This window comes from Aspergillus steynii (assembly GCF_002849105.1).
Source record: "Aspergillus steynii IBT 23096 chromosome Unknown P170scaffold_5, whole genome shotgun sequence".
Classification (NCBI taxonomy): domain Eukaryota; kingdom Fungi; phylum Ascomycota; class Eurotiomycetes; order Eurotiales; family Aspergillaceae; genus Aspergillus; species Aspergillus steynii.
In genome coordinates this window covers 3256243-3279104 of record NW_020194402.1, presented here as the reverse complement: position 1 = coordinate 3279104, position 22862 = coordinate 3256243, and the positions used below count along the sequence as shown (strand labels likewise).

At 42.3% G+C, this 22862-nt stretch overlaps 6 protein-coding genes across 6 annotated transcripts; 3 read left to right on the top strand and 3 right to left on the bottom strand.

Moving 5' to 3' along the window:
• Nucleotides 1-4644: 4644 nt before the first annotated feature.
• P170DRAFT_457028 (uncharacterized protein) lies at nucleotides 4645-7440 on the bottom strand (the record flags this gene model as incomplete). The annotated part of the gene is made up of 3 exons (XM_024851676.1): nucleotides 6855-7440; nucleotides 5671-6796; nucleotides 4645-4662 (listed from the first exon to the last, which is right to left on the bottom strand). Exons 1-3 carry the CDS (start codon nucleotides 6995-6997, stop codon nucleotides 4645-4647), a joined length of 1287 nt encoding a protein of 428 aa, XP_024703884.1. The 5' UTR covers nucleotides 6998-7440.
• A 510-nt stretch (nucleotides 7441-7950) lies between these two features.
• Nucleotides 7951-9792, top strand: P170DRAFT_359416 (uncharacterized protein; the record flags this gene model as incomplete). Its single annotated transcript, XM_024844355.1, has 2 exons — nucleotides 7951-8059; nucleotides 8297-9792. 2 exons carry the CDS (start codon nucleotides 7951-7953, stop codon nucleotides 9790-9792), a joined length of 1605 nt encoding a protein of 534 aa, XP_024703883.1.
• A 297-nt stretch (nucleotides 9793-10089) lies between these two features.
• On the bottom strand, nucleotides 10090-13064 carry P170DRAFT_427654 (AMP deaminase; the record flags this gene model as incomplete). The annotated part of the gene is made up of 3 exons (XM_024847786.1): nucleotides 10090-10510; nucleotides 10570-11690; nucleotides 11742-13064. The coding sequence occupies 3 exons, from the start codon at nucleotides 13062-13064 to the stop codon at nucleotides 10090-10092; spliced, it is 2865 nt and encodes a 954-aa protein (XP_024703882.1).
• A 1421-nt stretch (nucleotides 13065-14485) lies between these two features.
• Nucleotides 14486-17474, top strand: P170DRAFT_438154 (putative actin binding protein). The gene is made up of 4 exons (XM_024849523.1): nucleotides 14486-14834; nucleotides 14897-15084; nucleotides 15147-16991; nucleotides 17095-17474. The coding sequence occupies exons 1-4, from the start codon at nucleotides 14639-14641 to the stop codon at nucleotides 17179-17181; spliced, it is 2316 nt and encodes a 771-aa protein (XP_024703881.1). The 5' UTR covers nucleotides 14486-14638; the 3' UTR covers nucleotides 17182-17474.
• A 208-nt stretch (nucleotides 17475-17682) lies between these two features.
• Nucleotides 17683-20526, top strand: P170DRAFT_411525 (dynamin-related GTPase DNM1). The gene is made up of 3 exons (XM_024846897.1): nucleotides 17683-17994; nucleotides 18058-20052; nucleotides 20112-20526. Exons 1-3 carry the CDS (start codon nucleotides 17896-17898, stop codon nucleotides 20418-20420), a joined length of 2403 nt encoding a protein of 800 aa, XP_024703880.1. The 5' UTR covers nucleotides 17683-17895; the 3' UTR covers nucleotides 20421-20526.
• Nucleotides 20527-20811: 285 nt separating this feature from the next.
• P170DRAFT_411524 (putative UPD-GlcNAc transporter (Mnn2-2)) lies at nucleotides 20812-22489 on the bottom strand (the record flags this gene model as incomplete). Its single annotated transcript, XM_024846896.1, has 4 exons — nucleotides 22085-22489; nucleotides 21994-22019; nucleotides 21922-21938; nucleotides 20812-21854 (listed from the first exon to the last, which is right to left on the bottom strand). The coding sequence occupies exons 1-4, from the start codon at nucleotides 22349-22351 to the stop codon at nucleotides 20812-20814; spliced, it is 1353 nt and encodes a 450-aa protein (XP_024703879.1). The 5' UTR covers nucleotides 22352-22489.
• Between the last annotated feature and the right edge of the window lie 373 nt (nucleotides 22490-22862).

Genomic DNA, 22862 nt, shown 5'->3' with positions numbered 1-22862 from the left:
AAATATATAGGAGTTTAATATTAAAGCTCTCTAATAACTTATAAATCTCTTAAGTTTAGAGATAAAATAAATAATTATAAAAAAAATCCTTATAAAAAGAATTACTGCGGCTGATTAGGCTAAAATATAAATATAGATTATAAAAGTTACTCGCGAGGAAAGATTTTATTAAAAAAATTTTTCAGAAGAACTATTAAAGAAGATTTTTTAATTATTTTAAATAAATATTTTTATATAAAGGATCTGTTAAGGGCTTATAAAGCCTGAAGAGTTTACCTATTATAAAAATAAAAAAAAAATAAATTAGTAAAATAGGAGTCTTGCGGAGACTAGCTATACTAGGAGAATAAATTTTATATTTTAGATAATTTAAAATTAAAGCTAGTTATTCTAGTAAAGGTTTATAATAATTTATTTACTGGGTATTTTATCTCGTGAAGAATTAATAAATTAATCTTACGGAGGTTTTACTAGCCGCAGATAATAATATTTATTAAAAAATATTATATAATTTATAAAAAATATTAGAGAGGCCAGAAGGTTTATAAAAAGTAATATAGATTATTAAAATTATTATTAATTCCCGGGAAGATTTAAAAATAAATAATAATAAATTTTATTATAGATTTTCCCGTGAGCCTACTTATAATAAATAGTTCGCGAGTTTTTTTTAATTATATATTAATAATTATAAACTAATTTACTAAAATAATATATTTTATTCCCGCGAAAAAGATAATTTATAGGAAAAAATTAATATAAATACTAACTTATAAGATTTTCAGACTTTATAATATATTTATAAAAATAATTACTAATTATAAGTTAATATTTGCGAAAGACTTTTAATTTAAATTTATATATTATCTGCGAATTAAGCAAGAGTTAAATATTATATATTATCCTTAAATAGATGGCCAGATAGAGTGATTAAATAATATATTAAAGTAATACTTATAAATATATATTAACTTTAATTAAAATAATTAGGTTAATTATCTTCCCCTTGCAGAGTTTGTATATAATAATATTTAATAAAACTTAACCCAGGTATTATTCTTTTATATATTAATTAAGAAATATTTTAAAATAATTATTCTGGACTTACAAAAAAGTCTAAAAATAAGAAAATTAGTATAAGAATAAGTCTCACAAATTAAAAAAGTTCGCGAGATAACTAAAAAATTATTAAAATATACTCGTGAGTACCAGGCCTAGTATTATAACCAGAAAAAGTAAATAAAAATATTTATTAAAAATTAATTAGTCTAGTTATTTTTAAAAAATTAACAGAGCTTACAGCTAAATAAAAAATTTAATTAACTAAGTATAAAATTATTATATATAATAAAAAAAATTAGAAAATAAGTTTATTAATTAGAATTTCCCGTAGGGATCAGGATATATAATATATTTTATATATTTTTATTATATAAGTATTAGAAGATGCCGGGAGTAAGGTCTATAAAGTAATTTTTTATAATTTACTAGAATAAAGAGTTTTAAAAGTATTATATAAAAAGATTTTAAATAAAAAAAACCCGGAATAAAATAAAAGAATTTTTAGTTTAATAAAAAAAATATTCTTGTAAGAAAGATATAACCTAAGAACTTATTATAAATCTATATTATTTAGATTTGTATAAATAATTTATAAACAGAGAAAAACTATCCTTATATTAAGAAATAAGAAAAACCTTTTTCTAAAAAAAAAATAATAAAAATCCTAATAATACAGGCCTATTTTATTAATACTAAGATATTAACTACCTCGTGTGTTTAGGGAGCAGAATACTACTAAAAATATAATAATATATTATAATAAAATAACTACTGTCCGGTGATATTTATTTATTTATAAATAAGTAAATAATACCGCAGTATAAATAATTATTATATTTCTGCCCGATCCTGTTAGAAATATAAAAATTTTAAGATATAATACCCCAGGAAAAATTATATTATTTATAATTATATTTAATAAGAGACTACGCCCCAGTATAAGTTATAAAATAGCTCTTGTAGTATTAGATATATAAAATAAGCCAGATAAATAAAACTTTTTCTTAGTATAGAGGAAGTTTCTGTACTAGTTATTAAATTTATTATTATTTATAGATAATCAGGTTTTCCGGGCCTGACTAGGAAGAAAAATTAAAAATAAAAATAAATATTTATAAGAGATATAATCCTTGCATAAGTAGTTTAATTATACAGGCTATATTTTATATAATATAGTTTACTAGCAGTACTAGAGCTTTATTTTAAGTTTTTTTATTAACTGGGCCTTAAAAAAGCGCGGGTTTAGTTATATAAAGTTAGTAAAAAAGTCAGATTATAGGTGGTCTAACTAGATTAGTTAGCTGGACTAGCTAATTTAAATTAGAAGTAATTTAATAAGGCAGTAGGTAATGGGTAATTATTAGGAGATTATAATAAAAGGTATATTTATCTGCGGCCGGTATAATATATATAAAATAAAAACTATCGCGCCGGAGGGACTGGCTAGTATAAAAAATATAATTAAAAAGGCTTTATAAGTTATTTATATAGTTAAACTAAAAACTAACTTAGCTAATATATATTATTTATAAAAAATTATAAATATTAATATAAAAACTAGGGCTCCCTGGACTTATTTTTAAAATAAAAGGAGATAATAACCTGTAAAAAAAAATCTTTTAGAAGAAAAATATTCTTTTAAAAAATAAGGAGGGGAAGGTATAATAATAATATTAATATTTTTAAGAAATTTTAGTAATAAATATAGTACTATAATTTGCCACACACAGGAAACCTGTAAATAAGTCTAGAAATCAGTAATCTAACCTGAAATAAAAAGTCTTGTAATATAGAAAGTAAAATAAAAGCAGAGTCTTATAATATAAGTAGTAAAATAAAAAATAAATTCTTATAGTATAGAAAGTAAGATAAGATTAAAATAAAATAAATCTTATATATTATAGTTTATAAAATATACTTAACTCCTAAGGGTCAACTTACTAAGAATAGTGGTTATTAAAGAAGAAAAAAGAAAAAAAAAAAAAAAACCACGAAAAAGATTTTTTTATAGTGCAGAATTAGAGGTTTAATAATAAATATAGAAGATATAATATAATAATACTTAATTTAAAAAAGGCCTTACAGGACTAGATAATAAAGATAGCTGTAATAAAATATAATAGATTTTATAATAATAGACCTAGGTTTAACAAGTTCGCGAGCTGCTGATACTATATAAACTATAAGAAAGAAGATTAAAATAATCTTTTTTTTTTATAATTATTTTTTCCTAAAGGGAGTTTTTTTAGTAGTAAAAGGTTTTTATAAATATTTTACAGAGGTGCTTTGTAAGGTCTACTAAGGATAGATTAAGCTAATTATAATAGATTTTATAAATAAGATATCTTAGGTAAATACCGAGCTCGTGAATAGATTAGGATAATTATACTAGTTAAGTTTTTATAGTAAGAAGGCTAGCTTTATAAGAAAACTAAAAAGCTAATTATAATAAATTTTATAAATAGAATATTTTAGGTAGAAAAGTAATCTCGTGAGATAAATCCGCGGTATATATAAAATATATTCATAAAGAACTACAAAACTAACTATAATAAATTTTATAAATAAAGTATTTTAGGCAGAGTATATTTTCACAAGGATTATTTATATTATACTGTACTAGGGTTTCATGAGATAGTTAATACTTATAAACCTAGAAAGAAATAACTTATAAAATAATATTTTTTATAAAATTATAAAAAAAGATAAATTAAATATTAATATCTAAAGATTATTAAGTAAAGAATCCCCGCGGGATAAAAAGGATTAGTTAATAGCTATATTCGCGAAAAAAGTTTATATAGTATAATAATCTCGCAAGGTAGCAGCTTTTGCGAGAAGAGTAACTTTATAAAGTTTAATAATATTAATTAATTAATTTTATAAGGTGTTTTAAGGACTAAGACCTTCGAAAGAGGGGAGTAATTATAAGGATCTATATAAGATCCTTCTAAGGATATTTAGTCAGAACGGGTGCTTAGTTATAGCCTAGTAAATATATAATAAAAACATGTTCTCGCGGGGGTTCCCCTGAATCCCAGCGATAATACCTTAAGTAGAATATACCATATGTTTGATATCCCTAGCCAATTACTTTCACGCTGCCTTACCCTTAAGGCACCAAGGTATTCAACCTTATACTGCCCCTTACAATTATTAACTTAAATATTAAAGTTATAATTCTCGAGAAGTAACTCGCTAATAAGGCTAAGTTAATTACTACTTTATATAATAAGCTTAAACCTTTATATACAGAGAATAACTATCTATATATAAAGAATAACTATCTTACTAAGTTGCTCAATAATACCAAGCAGTAAACTGCTAAATTAACTAATAAAATTATTATATTTAATAATAATATTACTAACTATAATTTACGTTAAAAGCTTAATAATATTAAATAATAAATTATAAAATTTATTAATAAACTTACAGCAGTTAATAAATATATTATATAATTACTTATTAATAAAACTTACCTTATTAATAATCTAGCTTTTGTTTAATAATGTCTTAGTTTTGTATATTATTTAGTTAAGGATTTTTTAGAACTAGCAAATTTATAAAATGTTAACCTAATTATAATCTTTTTATAGGCTATATAATCTACTGACTTTGCTAATTTTATTATTAATATTAATAATACTTTTTACATTAGGAATCCTTTTTAAGTTAGTAAAGTCTATTTTTTTCTTTTATCTTTCTTTTCTTATATCTTTTTTTTTTTTTATATTTAGAGACACGGACATCTTAAATTTTCTATACCCATGTCGCCTATTAGTTAGTAAGGACCTCAGCACGTGAGCGGAGGTATAAGTAGGTTAGTTGTTTACCTCTGTACTTAGGATCAATCATCAATCATACTACATTCTCATCGAGTAAAGCCTTCAGCTACCCTACAATAACCAGACTATTAAAAATTTATAAGATTATCAAGATATTTAGAAAATAATTACTGTAATAATATTATATATAAGAAATCTCTTATTTAAAAAGACTAATTACTTAACCTCTAAAATATTAAATAATTAATTCTATTTATTTTATATCTATTTTTTATCTTTTTATATTTCTTAGCATGTAGCAGGTAGTCCGCAGGCGTATCACAGATGTTCTAAACTCCTTGATACATCTAAGAGAACTGTGCTTGAACTAGAACTTTCGTGGCTGCTTCTTACAATATACTACTAACTGTTGGCATCTTAGATCAATGAAAAGTAATAAAGTTATTAAGATTATTATTAAGTCTTACTAGTGGTAGAAGACTAGGTGCTATGGTACGCGATATATGATAATAATATAGAATACTACAACAGTTGGCTACTCAACATCACGGGATCGGGACCAGGTTTTTCTAACATGGCAGTTCCATCGGGTTCTTAGGTCTGCACCGTGATAGTCATATACTATTACTACAGTTCCTCTAATACTCCAAGTCTCCATATGGCTCGAACACTCCAACAAGGCTGCTCTCATATGGAACAAATAACTAACGTTAAGGATTCTGCTGACTAGAGCAATATATAATAGTACTTATGGGATATGGCAGAATTTGGGACAGATAGTACACTCCGATAATTTCTGCTAGGATACGGCACGACCAACGGAGCCTGACTCTAGTTCGCCCAGAGTGCGATCTTCTCGAACAGCATTTCTTCGAGAGGGCATCGAGAAAGCAGGGAATTGAAACGAACGAGGGGAAATCAAGCGTTGTCTCCAATTTCGCCGCTCCTGCTGGTTTGACGCTGTTTCCGAAGGGAGTCCGCCAACCTGAGAATGTGAACCCTGCCAAGGCCAAAAAGAACGCATTGTTGAATTGGATTGATTAGCTCTTGATGGTAAATGTTGTCGATTTGTTAATGAGAACCCCCCCCGACTCGCGCTCATGCGTCCTCCAATAAACACAGCCTCCGGAGGGTTAATAACCGGGGCCCGACTAGCAGTACGGCGACTTACACGCTCTGAATTCGCTGTCGGTACGGTAGGATCTGAGCGAGATTTGGGAATATAATAGTCTGCTTTGCATAAGGGGCAGCAGGCCTTCCTGCAAGTCAACCACGGATCAACGCAAGAGGCGTGAAAAGCATGTCCGCACGTCAGCCCACGTATGTCATCATCATCCTCAATCACGTCAAGACAAATTGCACATGAGTCGCCGGGGTCTGGTAAAAGCTCGACGGGCGCCGAAGTGCATATTTGGTTATCGATGTCATGGCCACGATATTCCGAGGTGTGATCATACCCTGGATTCCTTCCGTCGACGACATTGGGCTCTGTACCGAGGTTGGGGGTCTCTTGTTCAGTGAAAGACAGGTCTCTCTCTGCCTTTTCTTCCTGGCGAGGCTGTTTAAGTTCCGCTAACCCAGCAAGAGCAGGCTGCGAAACGGACAAATCCGGATGATTCTCTTGCGGGGCAGGGGTTGAGTCCGGAACCTCCGCAGTGACAGACAATTTAACATCACCATCCTTCAGGCTTTCAGGCGTGTTGTTCCATGGCGATATACCGCCTGCTGTTGGCAGGCCATCATTGGCGCGCGAAGATCTCCACGCTTTATACTTGATTAATGGAAACCGATCGTTAACTTCATCCATGGTCATTAATTTTTTCTCTCTTCTTCTTCTGTGTGGCCTAGGTATGGCAACCAAATCTATGGGTTCACCGGTCTCTTCATTGCGCAGCTGGCGATTGCGTTGATTGTAGCGAAAACAGTATTTCACCCCAACGATGATCCTTTCGCAACTAGTGTTTAGAACCCAAATTATTCATAAGCGGGTTGGCGAGTACATACCAGAGATTGGTGAACACAACCCCAAATCCAAGAGCCACGAAGAACAAAAGAGGAGAACTCGTAGGACTTGAGCCATTGTCGTTTCCACCATGGTCAGAGTTGGTAGGGTTTGGAGATGAAGTTGTCGATGAGGGTGATGACATCTTGAGCTCGAGTAATACGATGGGTGGCTTTTGATCGCTAGGCCGAAATAGAAATCCGTTTGTATAGTAAGATCGAAGCGGCGGCCAGGAGCTTCCTGGTAGAATGATACAAGTCAAGTAATGATGTAGAGGGCGATTTTCTGGCACATGCTCGAAGACAGCCGTCGAGAGCGGTAGAACGATAGAAAAGTAGTCGCCTTTAGATTGAGCAAAGGCAAACTTGCGCCTGGCGACCCGGCGCCCTCAGAGAATTCGGAGTTGAACAGCAACCCAGTTGATTGTTCGGTTCAAGATGACTCCTTGCGACCATCAAGACATGTGTCCCGATGATCATCACTGGCGACAGCCACAGTCAAGGTTGGCAGTTTATGCTATTCGCTTCTGGCCAAACCCCAAGGTTTGTCGGAGGTGGCATTGGGGATGCGAAGAACCCAGGGTGTGATGATGTATAGCAGTGAAACAGGCGCTCAGGTCACGGGGCACCGATGATACCTTATGGCCAGTTAACGCTTGGCGCGGGTACAAAGTTACTTGACCAACCACGGTTTTTATGTCAAAAGATATATTCCTATACCTATGTACCTATTTCATTTTGATTCCTTGAAGTATTCAGATCTGGTTTTTCGGACTGCTGCTATCAGCTACTACTCCTACTTTACTTGCAGCGTAGTGACCACTGCCACCAATCTGCCGCGGATTAAGCTAATGCAGGAATATTAGTAACTTGACAATATAACCGGACAACAACGCATGATCCAGTGAACTGAACAGACCATCACGTTTTTACAATATTATTATTATTATTATTATTATTATTATTGTTATTCTAGCTATAGCCTTTCGTCCCCCGCTCCCTGTATTCGACACGAAACAAGCAGCACGATTCGGTTAGAAAGGAAGGCGGACAAATATCTACCCCACTTATCGCCCAAGGACATACATACCCCGTAAAGATGTCCAACGAAATTTGTTCGTCAAAGAAGCCCAGAAGGTTTTTACCAGAACCCATTGAGATATCCTCGCGCAGCTCGACGGATCGCCCGCTGGAACATGCTAGCCGCGGTCCAAACCACCATCATTCAGCTAGGGGGTTGACTGCACACCACCCCACAGTGGAACTAGACCATCGTGCGTCACTTCCCATGCCCGGCACAGACACAAATGAGCGCACAACACATAGCCCATGGCAGAAACATCAGCATGCAAAAAATAAGGCTGTGCGTGGACAAAATGCCATGTCCATGCATACTCCTAGAACAGCGGAACAGACATGGAAGGGCCATGCATGTTCTCAGCCAGACACATTAACTGGCGGAGAAGGGTCTCAGATACGCCGAAGAAGAAAGTTTACGCCCCAGCTCGTGGAAACTGGGAGGCGCTCAGTTCGAGGGGGATCGATTCCACATAATGCCCCAGAATGCCCATTTCAAGCTCGATCGGAAAGTTTACAAGATTCCGACATAATGAACAATGGTTACTCTACTACGCCTGAGTCATCATTCTCATATCACAGTCTCCAGCGGCGCTATGAGACGAGAAGACACTCGTTTCGCGTCCCAGACCTACCTGCCATTCCATCGAGCTGTAGCGAGGCGTCTGACGAGTCGGAGCTGGATAGCCCGCCCACGCTATCTAAAAAGCCACCCCAAAACCCATCTAAAATCCTCTATTCTGACCGAGCTCGCCGAGAAAGTTGTGACGAAGAAATTTCAAGTTACTTACTATCTCTCGCAGCACAGGCAGCAGAACAACAGCTGAAAGAACAGGCACTTGCGGCTTTCCCAAATGAGCAGGTCTACCAGCCCGTAGATCATTTCGCCATCGATAATGATGATGAGGAATCTTCACATGACGAAGATTTACTCCTTCCTGGGCAGCTAGATAAATTGGATGCACGTCGAAAATCGGCCGCTGATCTATCTTCGGAGCTTGAATGCCTGCGATTTTACAAGCAGAAGACGGCGGTGAAACAATCACCGGCTATTGAAAACTATGGAAATATTCCTTTGCTGTCGGAACCTTTAACTCACCCTCCAGCTGGCCATGACGGCTCGATGGATGTCGAAAGCTGCAGCAAACCAGCACAGAACGGGCGACACGCAAGCCCACCTATGCTTGGAAACGATCTCATATTTCCCCTGAGTTCCTCGCCCGAGACAACAATATATGACAGTGGTAATTCCTTTAGTACGACTCATAGAATATACACCAACCCGGGTCTTTGGCACGCGTCGCCGCATCAGGGTGACCATGGGGCGGACGGTCTTTGGATGGGAACCTGCAAGAACAACAGACGCCTGGAAGTAATGCAAACTCCAGTCACCAATATGCAGGAGAGTATTTCAGTGCCCACGGCCAGGGAGTCGACACTGACAGCTGAGTCTCCGGGAGCCGGAAACTCACTAGCAGCAGCAAGAGGGCTTGATATGCGAAATCCGGTTATCAATGAGGACGCCGAATCGTATCCCTCCGATGATTTTGTGACCCAGATATATAACTATTTATCGCTAGGATACCCTTGTGTTGCCCGCTATTATGATCATGAACTCAGCAAGGTCTCTGGCATCCCGGTAGTTGAACTCAGGCAAGATGACATCAGAACGGACGCCAAAGGTTTCGTCTTCCAGGAAGCGCAGAAAATAGCAAGAAAAAATACAAGCAATAGTTGCAAGCGATGGCATGCCTTGCGCTTGTACATACACAAACGGGGTAGCCAGCGGCCATGTGTGCCCGAAGAGGATGCAAACCATGAGAAATGGGGTGTACTCGAACGAAGGGGAAGTTGGGCAGTCTAAGTCAACATGACAGGTTATTGTTATGGGTGCGATATATCGAGGACCATAGGGTTTATGGGGTATATATAGCCACAAGTGCGCCGAGTCAGTTTGTCCCATTCGAGGACACGGCTTTCTGGTTTGAACAGCCGTAGAAGGAAAGGCTTTTGAGCAGCCTACCACAATATTGCCATCTCCTCCAACCTCTCCTCCCTTTTCGCCCCGTCTTGGTCACTCTAGTTTGCATTATTCTTACAATATCACCTCGAACTCACCCCTGATACCAACATGAGCACAACGCATGGGGAGATTACCCGCCTAGGGTGAATCCGAGCAACTATTCGAGTAGCCATGGTTATTGGGCGAAACGCTTCCCTCGTATGGCTGACTTGAAACATTTACTCGGTTCGCCCTCTCGTGTACAAGACCAGGGAAAATCTTCTGTTCCGAGAAGGCGTCTGGTCGGGTGGGAGGTACCGGTATGGGCTGAGTACCTGTGCCGGACGCATCGGGTTGACCAGCGCCATCTTCAGAAGAACCCGAGGCCTCAGGATACACATGACCAGCCCCAGGAGAAGCCCTGAGAGGGGATTTGCTCACGGCAACGGCCAAGTCCACAGATTTGGGAGCGCACGGCGACGTTGCAACTTGGCTAGACGTCGGCATATTGTATTTCGAATGGATCTTGGTGTCTGCAGGCGAAGTTGCAGCTAGCGACGCGGGAGAATATTTCTCAATGCTGATTTTTTATTAGCTCAATGGCCCTCTTCGATAGCGACCTAATAAGGGGTTGCTCACAGTTTTAGTTCCCCAACAAGGGTTTGATGACGGAATTCCTCGCGAATGTCCGGGACATTGCTCTTTGCGACATTATTCCCAGATACTCCCGGCAAAGAGCAGCTGGAGCCCAGCCATCTCTGCTTTAATGCTAACTCAAATCCACTCTGCTCGACCGAATGTTTTGCAAGTTCACACATGTCCACCGCGCTAAATTTGTATATCTGAGCGGCCACTGAATATTCCTCTATTAAGGGCTCCTTCGTAAAAGCGAACTGCAGTGGGTCGTCTGTGGACAACGATACATTCAGACCCCTTCTGAAAAAATTAGCACAAGGATTCTTGTCATACGTCAGAAACAGGGCGTTGTTGCTAAGAGGCGACATGGCGATCCCGATTCGATCCAGATAGAACAGATACTGAAGCAGAGGGACCTTTCTGAGTAGAATACCGTGACTAATGCTATGGCAGCAAAGAAATCCAACCGCAAGATGATCGGGATCACCAGCCTCGCCACAATGTGGTCTCAACACGAAAGTGTTAAACCCACGCTGCTTTCTCCATGTGTTCAGAGAGGCAATGTTTGCAAACATGAAGTAGATCCAATAGCTATACGGTGGGTTCTGCTTTGTATTCCATTCCTTCGGAATTGGGTATTTCCTATATAGTCGGCGCTCGGCTTTGCTTTCGTCGTCAACACTATCAAAGCCCACGACGCGTTGCAGGAATATGTGGAGTTTTGGATGGCTGCTGGGGTCTTTGGTCACTTCGAATAGCGGCTGGAAGACGTTTGTGATAACCTGCTCGAAGTTTTCCATCATACCGCTCGACTTGTAAACGTCGTAAAGCCGAGGAACTTGTATAAGCCAGCGGACATTAGGGGAAAACAACTTATTGTCAACTACCCAGGCGGCTAGTTTGTCCCATTCTTGGATGGATCTCCCATAAATTGAGATGCGCCATTCCACCATTTGATACTTGCTTGATTCCAAGTCGGAGATGACTTCCTTGGTTATCTCAGCCAAGTACCTTCCTTTGATATAATTGTCTGTCTTCAGAAAGATTTCACGTAACCTTGATTCGCCCACGGGGTTATACTTCAGGTTGAACTTGTCAAACCGATGGAAGGAATCGGTGTGCGCCTGCAAGGCACTTAGCAATGAGGAAGACCAGTCATGAAATGGATAACTTACGTGCATATCAAGGGTGTCGATACTCAGGTCGTACGCAGTGAGGTTGATACTTTCAAAGACTTCTTTTAGGGTTAGGTGTTTTCCATCTCGGAATAAGACAACTTCATCAGGAGACTTCTTCATCTTGCTTTTGATGAAACGAAGAAGATGTTTTTGATTCATACATGCCGAGTGATGGACATGCGTGTCCACCTTGCGGACATTGTAAAAGTCTCTGTGAGGAACCTTCTTGCTATCGGCTATTTCCTGATACTCATTCAATAGCGTATACAGCTGGAACTTTCCTTCCAGATATGAAAGTCGTTTGAATGCAAAGCTCTTGGCGGGTCCGTCAGTTGATACATCTATGATCGCATCGAGGTCCATGTAGAAATCCCGCAATGAAGGGATTTGAACAGTCGGTCGGCCTGAATCCGCGGCAGCATCATTTTCATAAACCTGATACACACTGTTTTCATCCAACTTGAAAACCCGAGATGATTCCCCAGGGAGAGGGAGGCATTCGCCCATATTGAAATCTTCACCAACATCCTGGCCCATCTTTCTTCTCTTCTGTTCAGTATGAGTTTTCCCAGTGTCTTTGTCATTTTCCCAGGCTGGCTCCGGTGGGGGTGGGTAAACATCCCAGCCAGGGCTGTCTTTGGGATTATCCTCAGACCTTTGAAAGGATAGCTGAATATACTGGGATCGCCGCTCCAACAAGCCCTGGATTTTGCGGCAAATGACATTCAGCTCCGATGCGACGGTACTGCTGTTTGACGTAATATTCACCATGTTTTCAATGGTTGCCAGTCCATCGTATTCATGGCGGGCAACGTCTGTTTCAGAGGCACCGGCTCTTTGTTCCCCGAGGCCCTCGGAAGACATCGCATGAGATTTGGAGACTTGCTCCGTACTGTGTATGATGTTCTTTGGGTACTCTTCGTGCAAATCAAGACTCTGCGTATCTGAAAATGAACCCCAGTGTTCACTAACTGAGTGCCGTCCCGGGCGATCGCTAGAGGCGGTGTTAATTATTGGGCTTGGGCTGTCCCTAGGTTTGACAAGCGGAATGTCACGGCCCGGATCTTCTGCTGAGGTGTAAGAGCTGGGAAGCACTGTGGTCTGGGAAGTCTCGCCATCAGTGCTTCGAGAAGCAAACTGGTGCTGTTGGTAAAAAAGCTTTGCCTCTGCGTGGCTCATTGACTTTTCATATGCGTAGTCGTACGTAGGAGTTTTCAGTTGCCTATCCCTTGGAAGAATCTCTCCTGTAGGTGAGTCTCCCACCTCAGAGAGGTTTGGGTTACTCGGTGCATGATTGAATTCATCATTTTCGAGAGTCATCGCGGGGATGGACACCGGGACTCGTCGCAGGAAATTGTAATAAGGTCTGAGATTGCGTTGGCCTCAAGCTGGGAGCAGAGTCTTGGCTCCCGGGAAGTTATTATTAGGATCAGCTGCAGCCCACTTGTAGGTAAAGCGGTCAGGATTCTTTCTGTCAGTTGACCGCCTTCTAATCTGCCTAGGCTATTGATTGGGTTCTACTCCGGAGTAGTTGACCTACTCCCCTCCCCGAGTGGAGTTAGAAACTTCAGTCCATCAGTCCCCAGATGTTCTGACTTTCACCAGTTAAATGATACTTGATCGTACCCCCTAACCTACCCACACACCCTTGGATCACGGGCTCAGCGGGTTATTTGCGGTTGCGTATCACTCTGCGGAAGAATTTCTCTTCAGTCTGATGATCGTTACACGATTTTCATGCATTTACCCCCATGCCAACTGAGTTCGGTTCCGAAATGACACCGGCATCATAGGAAGGCGCGGAAGGTCTAGACTTCACTCCGTACCTACGTACTCTAGGCAGGTAGGGTAGGCACCTAGGTTTATACCCATATTTTACCAATATACGGAGTACCCAGGTAAGTAAGGCAAAGTACTGGTAACAATTAGGATGAAAATGATGGTATACTGCTTATGGATAGGGTTGATGATTGCGGATTCAATAAAACCTATGTAGAATTACAAAGGAAACATGCTGACCCTCGTCCACAACCTCGTCCGGGAAGGTCGGGCCAATTTTCTTCCCATCCGCCGAACTCCCGTCACGTTGCTCACAATAGCTAGGTACCTACCTAGGTACCAGGTATGGTGTACCCCTCACGAGTTAAGGTACTGTACTGCACTATCTGTACGTATGTACATATGTACTAAAACGTACAGATACCTAGAGGTAGGTACCCTGCATAAGGAGGCACATCCCTACGTACGGAGATAAACGTCTGTAGAATGAAAACGAAGGTATACCATTGCAACGATGATGATGAATCAATTGATCAAGCTATGTCTGCTGAAGAGGAAAAACAAAACAACCCGAAGTCCTCCTTCCATAACGGGCGGCAAGTACGGGTTCTTTCTTTCTCCGAACCTCGAGGTCAGGTGATGGCGTCACAGTACGTACTCCGGAGTAAGTAGGTACCTTAGTTACCAGGTACCTACCCAGGTACCTCTTACCTCTTATGTGGATTTATGCCTACACACCTACAGGGGAACCATAGAATCTACACTATAGGTGAAGAATCATGACTCTGATAATTCCACCGTCCTTTGCTCCCTCGTAACCATAATACTAATGGCAAATCCAAACCCAAACGCGGCTCGGGTACTTACGTATGTTCCCACGTATTAGGTAAGACATCAGCTGCCACCTAGCAGCAGCAGTAGTAGTTAACTAGTCCCCCGTTAGGCAGACTTAAACCATAGCACAGCGACATCGTGCTTTCTTTATCTTTTGCCCAACAGCGAGACCCTTCTTGATAGCTCACCCCTATAACCCATGAGCAGCCCATAATTCGCCTGAGGCACATATAAACACATTCATAGAGCCAATTTCCGCACTTCACCCAAAAGTTGCCGACATGACAACGCTCAACTTGTCATCGAATGGGCCCTCCATATCCAAAAGCTATCAAACCGTGGTTAACTCCGCTCTTCCAGCAATCTCTCCGACCTATAGCCATTGGGCTGTGTTTTCTGTCTCTACCCCCCTTATCAATGCCTTTCAGCCAGATGCGGGCAATAAAGAGAGTGTTCTGAAGGTTCAGAGTTCAGGAGGTGCGTACAGGATTCTCCCCTGATATGAGGCATGGTCGAATGGCTGATAAAATCTTCTTAAGAGGGCGAACTGGCGGATCTCATCGATGAGTTCTCGGAGGGCAAGATCCAGTTCGGCTTTGCTAAGGTGACCGATCCTAACACGGGACTACCCAAGAACGTGCTTATTGCGTGGTGTGGAGAGGGCGTTCCCGAGAGAACCAAAGGCTACTTTACAAGTCACATGTCTGCAGTCTCGAAGTTCTTGCATGTAAGCTGCTTCGTGTCAGAATGTCCAATGACCCATTGTACTGACATCGCGTTTTTTTCCAGGGGTATCATGTCCAGATAACGGCTCGCTCGGACGCGGATTTGACAGTCGAAGGTATTATTAAAAAGGTCAGCGATGCGTCAGGTGCCAAGTACACCCCGGAGAGTGATCAATCGTTGTCGACCGCTCCTAAACCGGCTGTCTCCACCAAGCCCGTCTTTACGCCATCTCGATCAGGTGGCATTGCCCTAAATAAGACACCAGCCGGACAACCGCATGATTTACCAGAGAGGAAGTCCTCAGATGATGGTTGGGGCCCTGATGCACCCCCGGTCACAAGAACGCAACTGGAAAAGGTTCAACCCGCCTACAGGCCCACCAAAGTAAATATGCATGAGCTCAAATCCGAGAAACAACCCTCCGGTGGAAGTATGGGTCAAGCCAGGGAGGATTCAAGCAACGTCGTTAAGGGTGGTTATCAGCCTGTGGGGAAAGTCGATATTGCAGCTATAAGAAGACAAGCCCGCGAGACCGGCAATCTCCAGGATGACCGCCCAGAACCGATCAAAGGCGCCTATGAGCCTGTTGGCAAGGTTGACATCGCTGCAATTCGCTCGAAGGCACAAAATCTAGCCGAACCTCCCGTGCTAGCTGATAACAAATTTACAACGCCATCGAATGCACCGACTGCTAACCCCAGGGTACTTCCTGAGCCAAATTCTGAAAGGCTTACAAGCTTGCCAAAGCCCAAAGTTTCCAACAAATTCGGGGCTACTCCGGCATTCAGCGGAACAAAACCACCCCTCCCCAATGATTCTATGTCGAAACCAACACCGTCAGCCTTGCATGGAGCAAGCAGAACATTTGCCGATCAAGGGGGGAAAACTCCCGCCCAAATATGGGCAGAGAAGAAAGCTAAGGAGCGTGGAGAGGATTCATATGAACCTCCAGTCCACACAGAGAGCAGTGGGAACGAGGAATGGAAAAGCTCACCTAGTGTCGTCAGACCCTCGGATCCTGTCCTGGCAACACATACAGGAAAGTCCGCTCGCAGCAATGCCTCTCACGAGGCCGCGGTGATCGGAGACGAGAGATTTGAATCCGAACCTCGAGATCTTCCACAACACCATACTACTACTTCCCATAGGCATATTCCAGTGCCGTCCGTCGAAGAGGATCTCGACTCAATCTCGGGTGCCAACCGGCCCATACCTGTGCCCGAACCGGTGCCAGAGCCTGTTCAACAAGGAGGACATACATACCAGGATTATGAATTCAGTTCCGGTCCACCTGAGCAAGCAAAGCCCCCCAACCCATCTCCTCCGGCACGTGAAAGCTCGCCTATTCGCGTTGCCATGCCAGTTGGCAGAGGAGAGACTGATCTCCCGGCCGAACACGGAGTGGACCGATCTGCTAGCCAGTCAGATGACGTCCAGCATACTATTTCGAATGATAAGGCCCCTGAGGATAACGTGCAAGGTGTCGCCCAGGATACAAATCAAGCAGATCCCGATACTCACAATCGCAAAGGAGGCATTCAGGCCGTTGCTCAGTACGATTATGACAAGGCGGAGGATAATGAAATTCAACTACAGGAGGGAGAATATGTGGTTGATATCGACATGGTTGACAAGGACTGGTGGCTAGGGTCTAATGTCCGCGGCGAAAGAGGCCTTTTCCCAAGCAATTACGTCGAAATTGTCGAACATGACCAGCAGAACCACAGCCCGTCGGATTTCCAAGACACACACGGCGCAGACGAATCAGTGCCTCCCACTGAGCCGACTACAGCCACTCCCCCTGTCGCTTCCTCAACTCCTGCGCCGAGCGCAACAGCATTGTATGACTATGAGGCTGCAGAGGACAACGAACTGAGTTTCCCCGAAGGCGCTCAGATTACGAACATTGTAAGTTCCACTCTGTGTCGCATTCACATCCCGGAGCCCATGCTCATACGAGGCAATTTTCCCTGGTACTTGTTGTCTCAATTGTGATTAATCATGGCTCTAGGAATTTCCGGATGACGATTGGTGGTTTGGTGAGTTCCACGGCAAAAAAGGACTATTCCCTGCCAATTATGTTCAGATTGCGAAATGAGGCTGTGAAGCTAGCTGTATGATGGCTATTTTATAACGCAAATCGTAGTTCAAATGGAGGTCAAAACATTTGACCTGGGTTTGTCGAATAGCTCATACCCGCTACGGCCAAACCGCGATTTCTGTGCCTGTTTCAATTTCGCATACTTCACATGGGGAGCCCAAAAGAAAAGGGGAGGGGGAAGGTCAAGGGGTAAATATGAAGAAGGGAATGGGAAAGAATCCCCATGTTGTTGATTATACATATTTTGTTTCCAAAACTTTCGTTTGAAGTTCTTACAAAAATAAAGGGTAAAGTAAAACTCATATTAGTCGTGATAGCCTGTGGAAAGATGAAGGGGTAGTAAGTAAGCATTTGGGTGTTGTAGCAATTAAAAACAGCATGCGCCTCCGGAGCACATTATTCTTGCTGTCGGCATAGACCCACCGTGTCACATGATGACCGGGATCCCAACTTTATCCCCAAGCTGAAAAGAACACAAGACGAGCTTTCATGGATGTCCAACATTCTCAATGTTACATGCAGAGTTCACACAGCACTGCTCTACCTGAATTCAACTCCCCTTATCTTCTACTTTCTTCTTTCCTCTTTTGTCCTCTTGTTGACCGAGGATACGGCTGGGAGAAAAAAGAAAAAAGAAAACTCTATATATTGCTATAAACTCGATTCATTTTCTTCGCGAGCTTTAGACCAACCCATTGTCTACCGGTCAACATGGCGTCATTGAGCGAGGATCTGCTCGTGACTGTCAACAAGCTACAAGATCTTGTATTCAACACAATCGGCAATGATTCTCTTGACTTACCCCAAATTGCAAGTCCCTTCTTCGGCGATCCTATGATGAATTCAGCCGGCTTGTACTAACTCATACGTTAGGTTGTGGTAGGCTCTCAATCATCTGGCAAATCATCTGTGCTCGAGAACATTGTCGGAAGAGATTTCTTACCCAGAGGGAGCGGTATTGTTACTAGACGGCCATTGATCCTGCAACTCATAAATATCCCTAGCGAACGGCATGACAGACCGGACAGCGACGAAATCCATGTACCTCACACAGCTGCCAGTGTCGCTGGACAACACGAATGGGGAGAGTTCCATCATATTCCCGGTCGGAAATTTGAAGACTTCGCTCTGGTCAAGCAGGAAATCGAAGCCGAAACTGCACGGATAGCCGGGAGCAACAAAGGCATCAATAGGCAACCGATTAATCTGAAGATCTTCTCGCCTCATGTGCTCAATCTCACCATGGTTGATCTTCCAGGGCTAACCAAGGTTCCTATTGGGGACCAGCCGTCAGATATCGAGAAGCAGACCCGGGCTTTAATATTGGAATATATCGCCAAGCCAAATAGTATCATTCTAGCGGTCTCCCCGGCGAATGTCGATCTCGTGAACTCAGAAGCGCTCAAACTTGCTCGCCAGGTAGACCCCATGGGCCGGAGAACCATCGGAGTTTTGACAAAGTTGGATTTGATGGACCATGGCACCAACGCCATGGATATTTTGTCTGGCCGTGTCTACCCTTTGAAACTTGGTTTCATCGGGGTTGTGAATCGGTCCCAACAAGATATACAGTCCGGGAAGTCGCTATCGGACGCGCTGCAAGCCGAAGTGGATTTCTTTCGACACCATCCTGCGTATCGGAATATGGCCAATCGATGTGGGACACAGTATCTCGCGAAAACCCTGAACACTACGTTGATGGCTCACATTCGAGATCGCCTGCCTGACATTAAGGCTCGTTTGAATACACTCATGGGCCAAACGCAACAGGAACTCGCCAGCTACGGTAACAAACAATTCAGCGGAAAGGAACATCGTGGATCACTGATACTGCAGCTAATGACTCGATTCGCCTCTTCTTTTATATCATCGATTGACGGAACCTCGTCCGAGATTTCTACAAAGGAGCTTTGTGGAGGTGCCAGAATATACTACATTTTTAATTCGGTATTTGGAAACTCACTCGAAACGATCGACCCAATCCACAACCTATCTGTTCCCGATATCAGGACTGCGATTCGCAATTCAACCGGACCCCGACCCAGCTTGTTTGTTCCGGAGCTTGCTTTTGATTTGCTTGTGAAGCCCCAAATCAAGATGCTGGAAGCTCCTAGTCAACGGTGTGTGGAGCTCGTGTACGAAGAGCTTATCAAGATTTGTCATACTTGTGGCTCTCAGGAGCTTCTACGATTCCCTCGTCTTCAAGCGAAACTCATCGAGGTTGTTTCTGATCTTCTCCGAGAACGCCTGGGACCCTGCTCAGCATACGTGGAATCTCTGATATCCATCCAAAGGGCCTATATCAACACCAACCATCCGAATTTCTTGGGAGCAGCAGCGGCAATGTCTTCCATCATACAGAATAAACAGGACGAGGAACGTAGAGCCGCGTTGGCCGAGGATAAAAAGAAACGGGAGAAACGACGATTGAAAGAATTAGGGGGTCTCAATGGCCCCCCATCTACATCACCAGAAGATGAGGAGCAACAACAACAGGCAGAACTGAAAACGCAAAGTATTTCAGCGAAGAACCAGTCCTCAAGAGCGACAAGAAGCCAGTCTCCTCATCCTAATAAGCCACAAGAAGGCGGTATTGCTGCAACCTTAAATGGTGTACACTCGAGCCCTCACGCTGTATTCGGGACTGCCAATTCGACTCGTGACTCCTTCCTCAATTACTTCTTTGGCAAGGATGGCACCCAGGGTTCTAGCTCGATCTCTCAGCCTCCGTTTCATAGCAAGCAGCTTAACCATCCAACCGACTCCAACCATGTTCAAAGTATTCGACGTACCGAACTACGCTCCCCACTTATGCCACCGGAAGATTTTGCACCTCTCCCAGAGTATGGCGGTGAACCTCAGTCCTTGGTAAGTCTCTTCTGCCAAATGGCTTGTAATGATGGCTGATTCATTGTTACTCGTAAAAGGAAAATTCGGAGCCGGCTCTTTCTGATCGCGAACTCCTGGAGACCGAGCTGATCCGCCGGCTCATATCTTCGTACTTCGACATTGTAAGAGAAACAATCGCTGACCAGGTCCCCAAAGCCATTATGCATCTTCTGGTGAATCACAGCAAGGATGTAGTGCAAAACAGGCTCGTGAGTGAACTTTACAAGGAAGATTTGTTTGGAGACCTGCTTTACGAGGATGATGGTATTAAAGCAGAGAGGGAGAAGTGCGAGAAGCTTTTGGACACTTACAAGGAGGCAGCCAAAATAGTGGGCGAAGTCTTGTAATTCTGCAAGTCCCGCTAGACAGAAGAGCACCAATAAGGGTATCTATCACCCTGATCATGGAGACAAGAGGACCTCTGTAACTATACTAGAATACCATCTATTTGCCAAGGGTATCATCGCGGTAACTACTTTTTGTACTCAATCTAAGCTGTCAGGCCGGGCTCCAGGACTGTTGCTAGTCAACCATAAGAGATCTGTTTACAGCATCAATTGCACGGTTCCCAAACGACTCGACTCTGCTGTACAGGCATAGTAGAAACAGCAACCAACACCCGAAACGGGGCCTCTTTATATGACGGGCTCAAGGAGGGCTGGCACTTTCTTAAAGCTGAAAGCTGAAGACCGAAAGCGGAGAGAATATTGCTGTAGATTCGAATTTATGAACATTGCTCTAGTCCTTCTTTATATTTCTCCTCAACCGCGCACCCTCAAAGCCATACAATGCCCCGCCTGAGAACACCAGGAACCCACCAACGAGCACACCTAGTGCGAGGTCATTGCCAAACAAATAGATGGATAAGACAAGCGAGAGCAATTTCCGGATGTTCAGTACAATAGTAACAGTCAAGGAAGACGATTTTGCTGAGAGGTAATGGACCCCGCGAATACAAAGATATTGCGTCAATGCATTCATCAGAAGGTAGACCATCCGCATTGGTACCATGGCCAAGAAAGGAGCTAGGTGAGAATCTCGGAAAGACCCCCAAAGCGGGCCTGCGCTGGTTCCGAAAGGGAATGTTGTTGTGGCAGCAAGACCTCCAACCTTGGGAAAGGTCGTATTTGAAGGGCCACCCTCTGTCGTGAACGCGGCCACTTTAGAAAGCAATGGCGGCGATAAGAAAAGAGCATGCCACTGGGTTAGGAGATGCGAATATGTTGGTATGAAGAGTGGTAACGACAGCGTATGCGAATAGAAGAGTGCCTCCTTCCAATGGTTTCGGCCGTACGCTTCATACAAGCGATCTGCATAAATCCCCTGAAAAGCGGAAAGAACCATTGCAAGGGCGAGTATAGTAAAACCGATCAAAGTTTGAGTAAATCTGACTTCGGTGCCTTCGCTTCCGAGATCAATAGGCTGACCCTTAACATGAGCATCTGCTAACGCTGCAGTGACGACACCCAGAGTAAGCATCACCACTGCCAAGACTTGGCCTGGTGAGTATCTCTTGGAGTTAAAGAGATAGCCAACTATCATGGATGCAACCGGCCCACCAGATCTCAGTATTATATGCAATGGTACGGAGATTTTGTAAGCGAAGGCCCAGTTGTTGAGAAGGTTCACGGTCACGAAGAAGGCCGTATATATGAGCCACGACCTCAAGGGGATAGCTCTTGGACCAATGAATAAGGACCGGGGCCCAGCAGACAGCGACATGAAACTAGGCAAGGTAAACAGTGCAGTCAGTATAAACTGAGCAAAAGTTATTAAAGAACCTTCAGACAAAAGAAGTCAACCGTCAAAATAGAATCGAATCAGAGGGGGTTTAGAGAGTATATATACCCGACGTAGGTTGATCTCTAATAACAAATCAGTAAATTGGAGTCAGGGATGGATTTTGCAGACACAACTTACTTGATAATGGCTTCTAGGGCAAATACCTGGCGTCAGTAGTTAGCATCATAAAATTTGACCACGCTTTTGTGTACAAGAGTTTGGAACTTACATTAGCACAGCAGCCACCAAATATCAACGAAACCATCAGAACTATATTTGTCCAGTCGGTGAAGTTCACGAGTGTTACGGCACTCATGATACCACCCAAGCTTGACCCAATTTCTCTTCGCTCCTCATGTTGATTTATCGAATCTTCTATGTCGCTGAAAGACTCTTCTGCTGCCAGGCCTTTGGCGGAGAAAGCGTCTATATTGTCTGTCCTCCTTTTAGAATTATCGACCCTTCGTCTTCGTGTGATGTGATCGCCCTCCAGCATGATTTCTGAGTTGTTGCCGAAGGACAAATGCAAAGAGTTATCAAGTAGGTGACAGCGTCGGGAGGAATTCCGTTTCTAGAAATCGATTGAATGTTAAACGAACGCGGGCAAAAAGGAGATCGGGTGTGTGGATAGAACTGGAGTGCGGGAGAGGATAGATGGGATCCCGGAGTACGCCGCCTGATACCCGGGAGCGCACCTAGCTAGGTGCGTACGTACTGTACATACAGTACATACAGTACATACATACATAGGTATCCTTACAGTACCTGCCCGGTGGATTAAACAGAAGGTAAGGTACCTAGGTACCTACCTACCTCCTATGCCCTGTGCCTGTACAGTACATACATTACTTCTACTTTAGGTATACTACTACATACTTAGGTTACCTATACCTTCATTGATCAAAACCAGTCTATTCAGTAGCTACACTGATCGGTACTACTGCAAGCTATCATCTCGTTTGGGATCAAATAAGTGAATTCGGGGCATCGTGCCCGCTGCAGCAATG

Bases quoted from the DNA above. Each gene is read 5' to 3' on its own strand.
- P170DRAFT_411525 (XM_024846897.1), top strand. From the start codon at position 17,896: ATGGCGTCATTGAGCGAGGATCTGCTCGTGACTGTCAACAAGCTACAA. The intron at 17,995-18,057 runs GCAAGTCCCTTC...CTCATACGTTAG, and splicing joins CTCTTGACTTACCCCAAATT to GTTGTGGTAGGCTCTCAATC. The intron at 20,053-20,111 runs GTAAGTCTCTTC...TACTCGTAAAAG, and splicing joins GCGGTGAACCTCAGTCCTTG to GAAAATTCGGAGCCGGCTCT.
- P170DRAFT_438154 (XM_024849523.1), top strand. From the start codon at position 14,639: ATGACAACGCTCAACTTGTCATCGAATGGGCCCTCCATATCCAAAAGC. The intron at 15,085-15,146 runs GTAAGCTGCTTC...GTTTTTTTCCAG, and splicing joins CAGTCTCGAAGTTCTTGCAT to GGGTATCATGTCCAGATAAC. The intron at 16,992-17,094 runs GTAAGTTCCACT...TCATGGCTCTAG, and splicing joins GCGCTCAGATTACGAACATT to GAATTTCCGGATGACGATTG.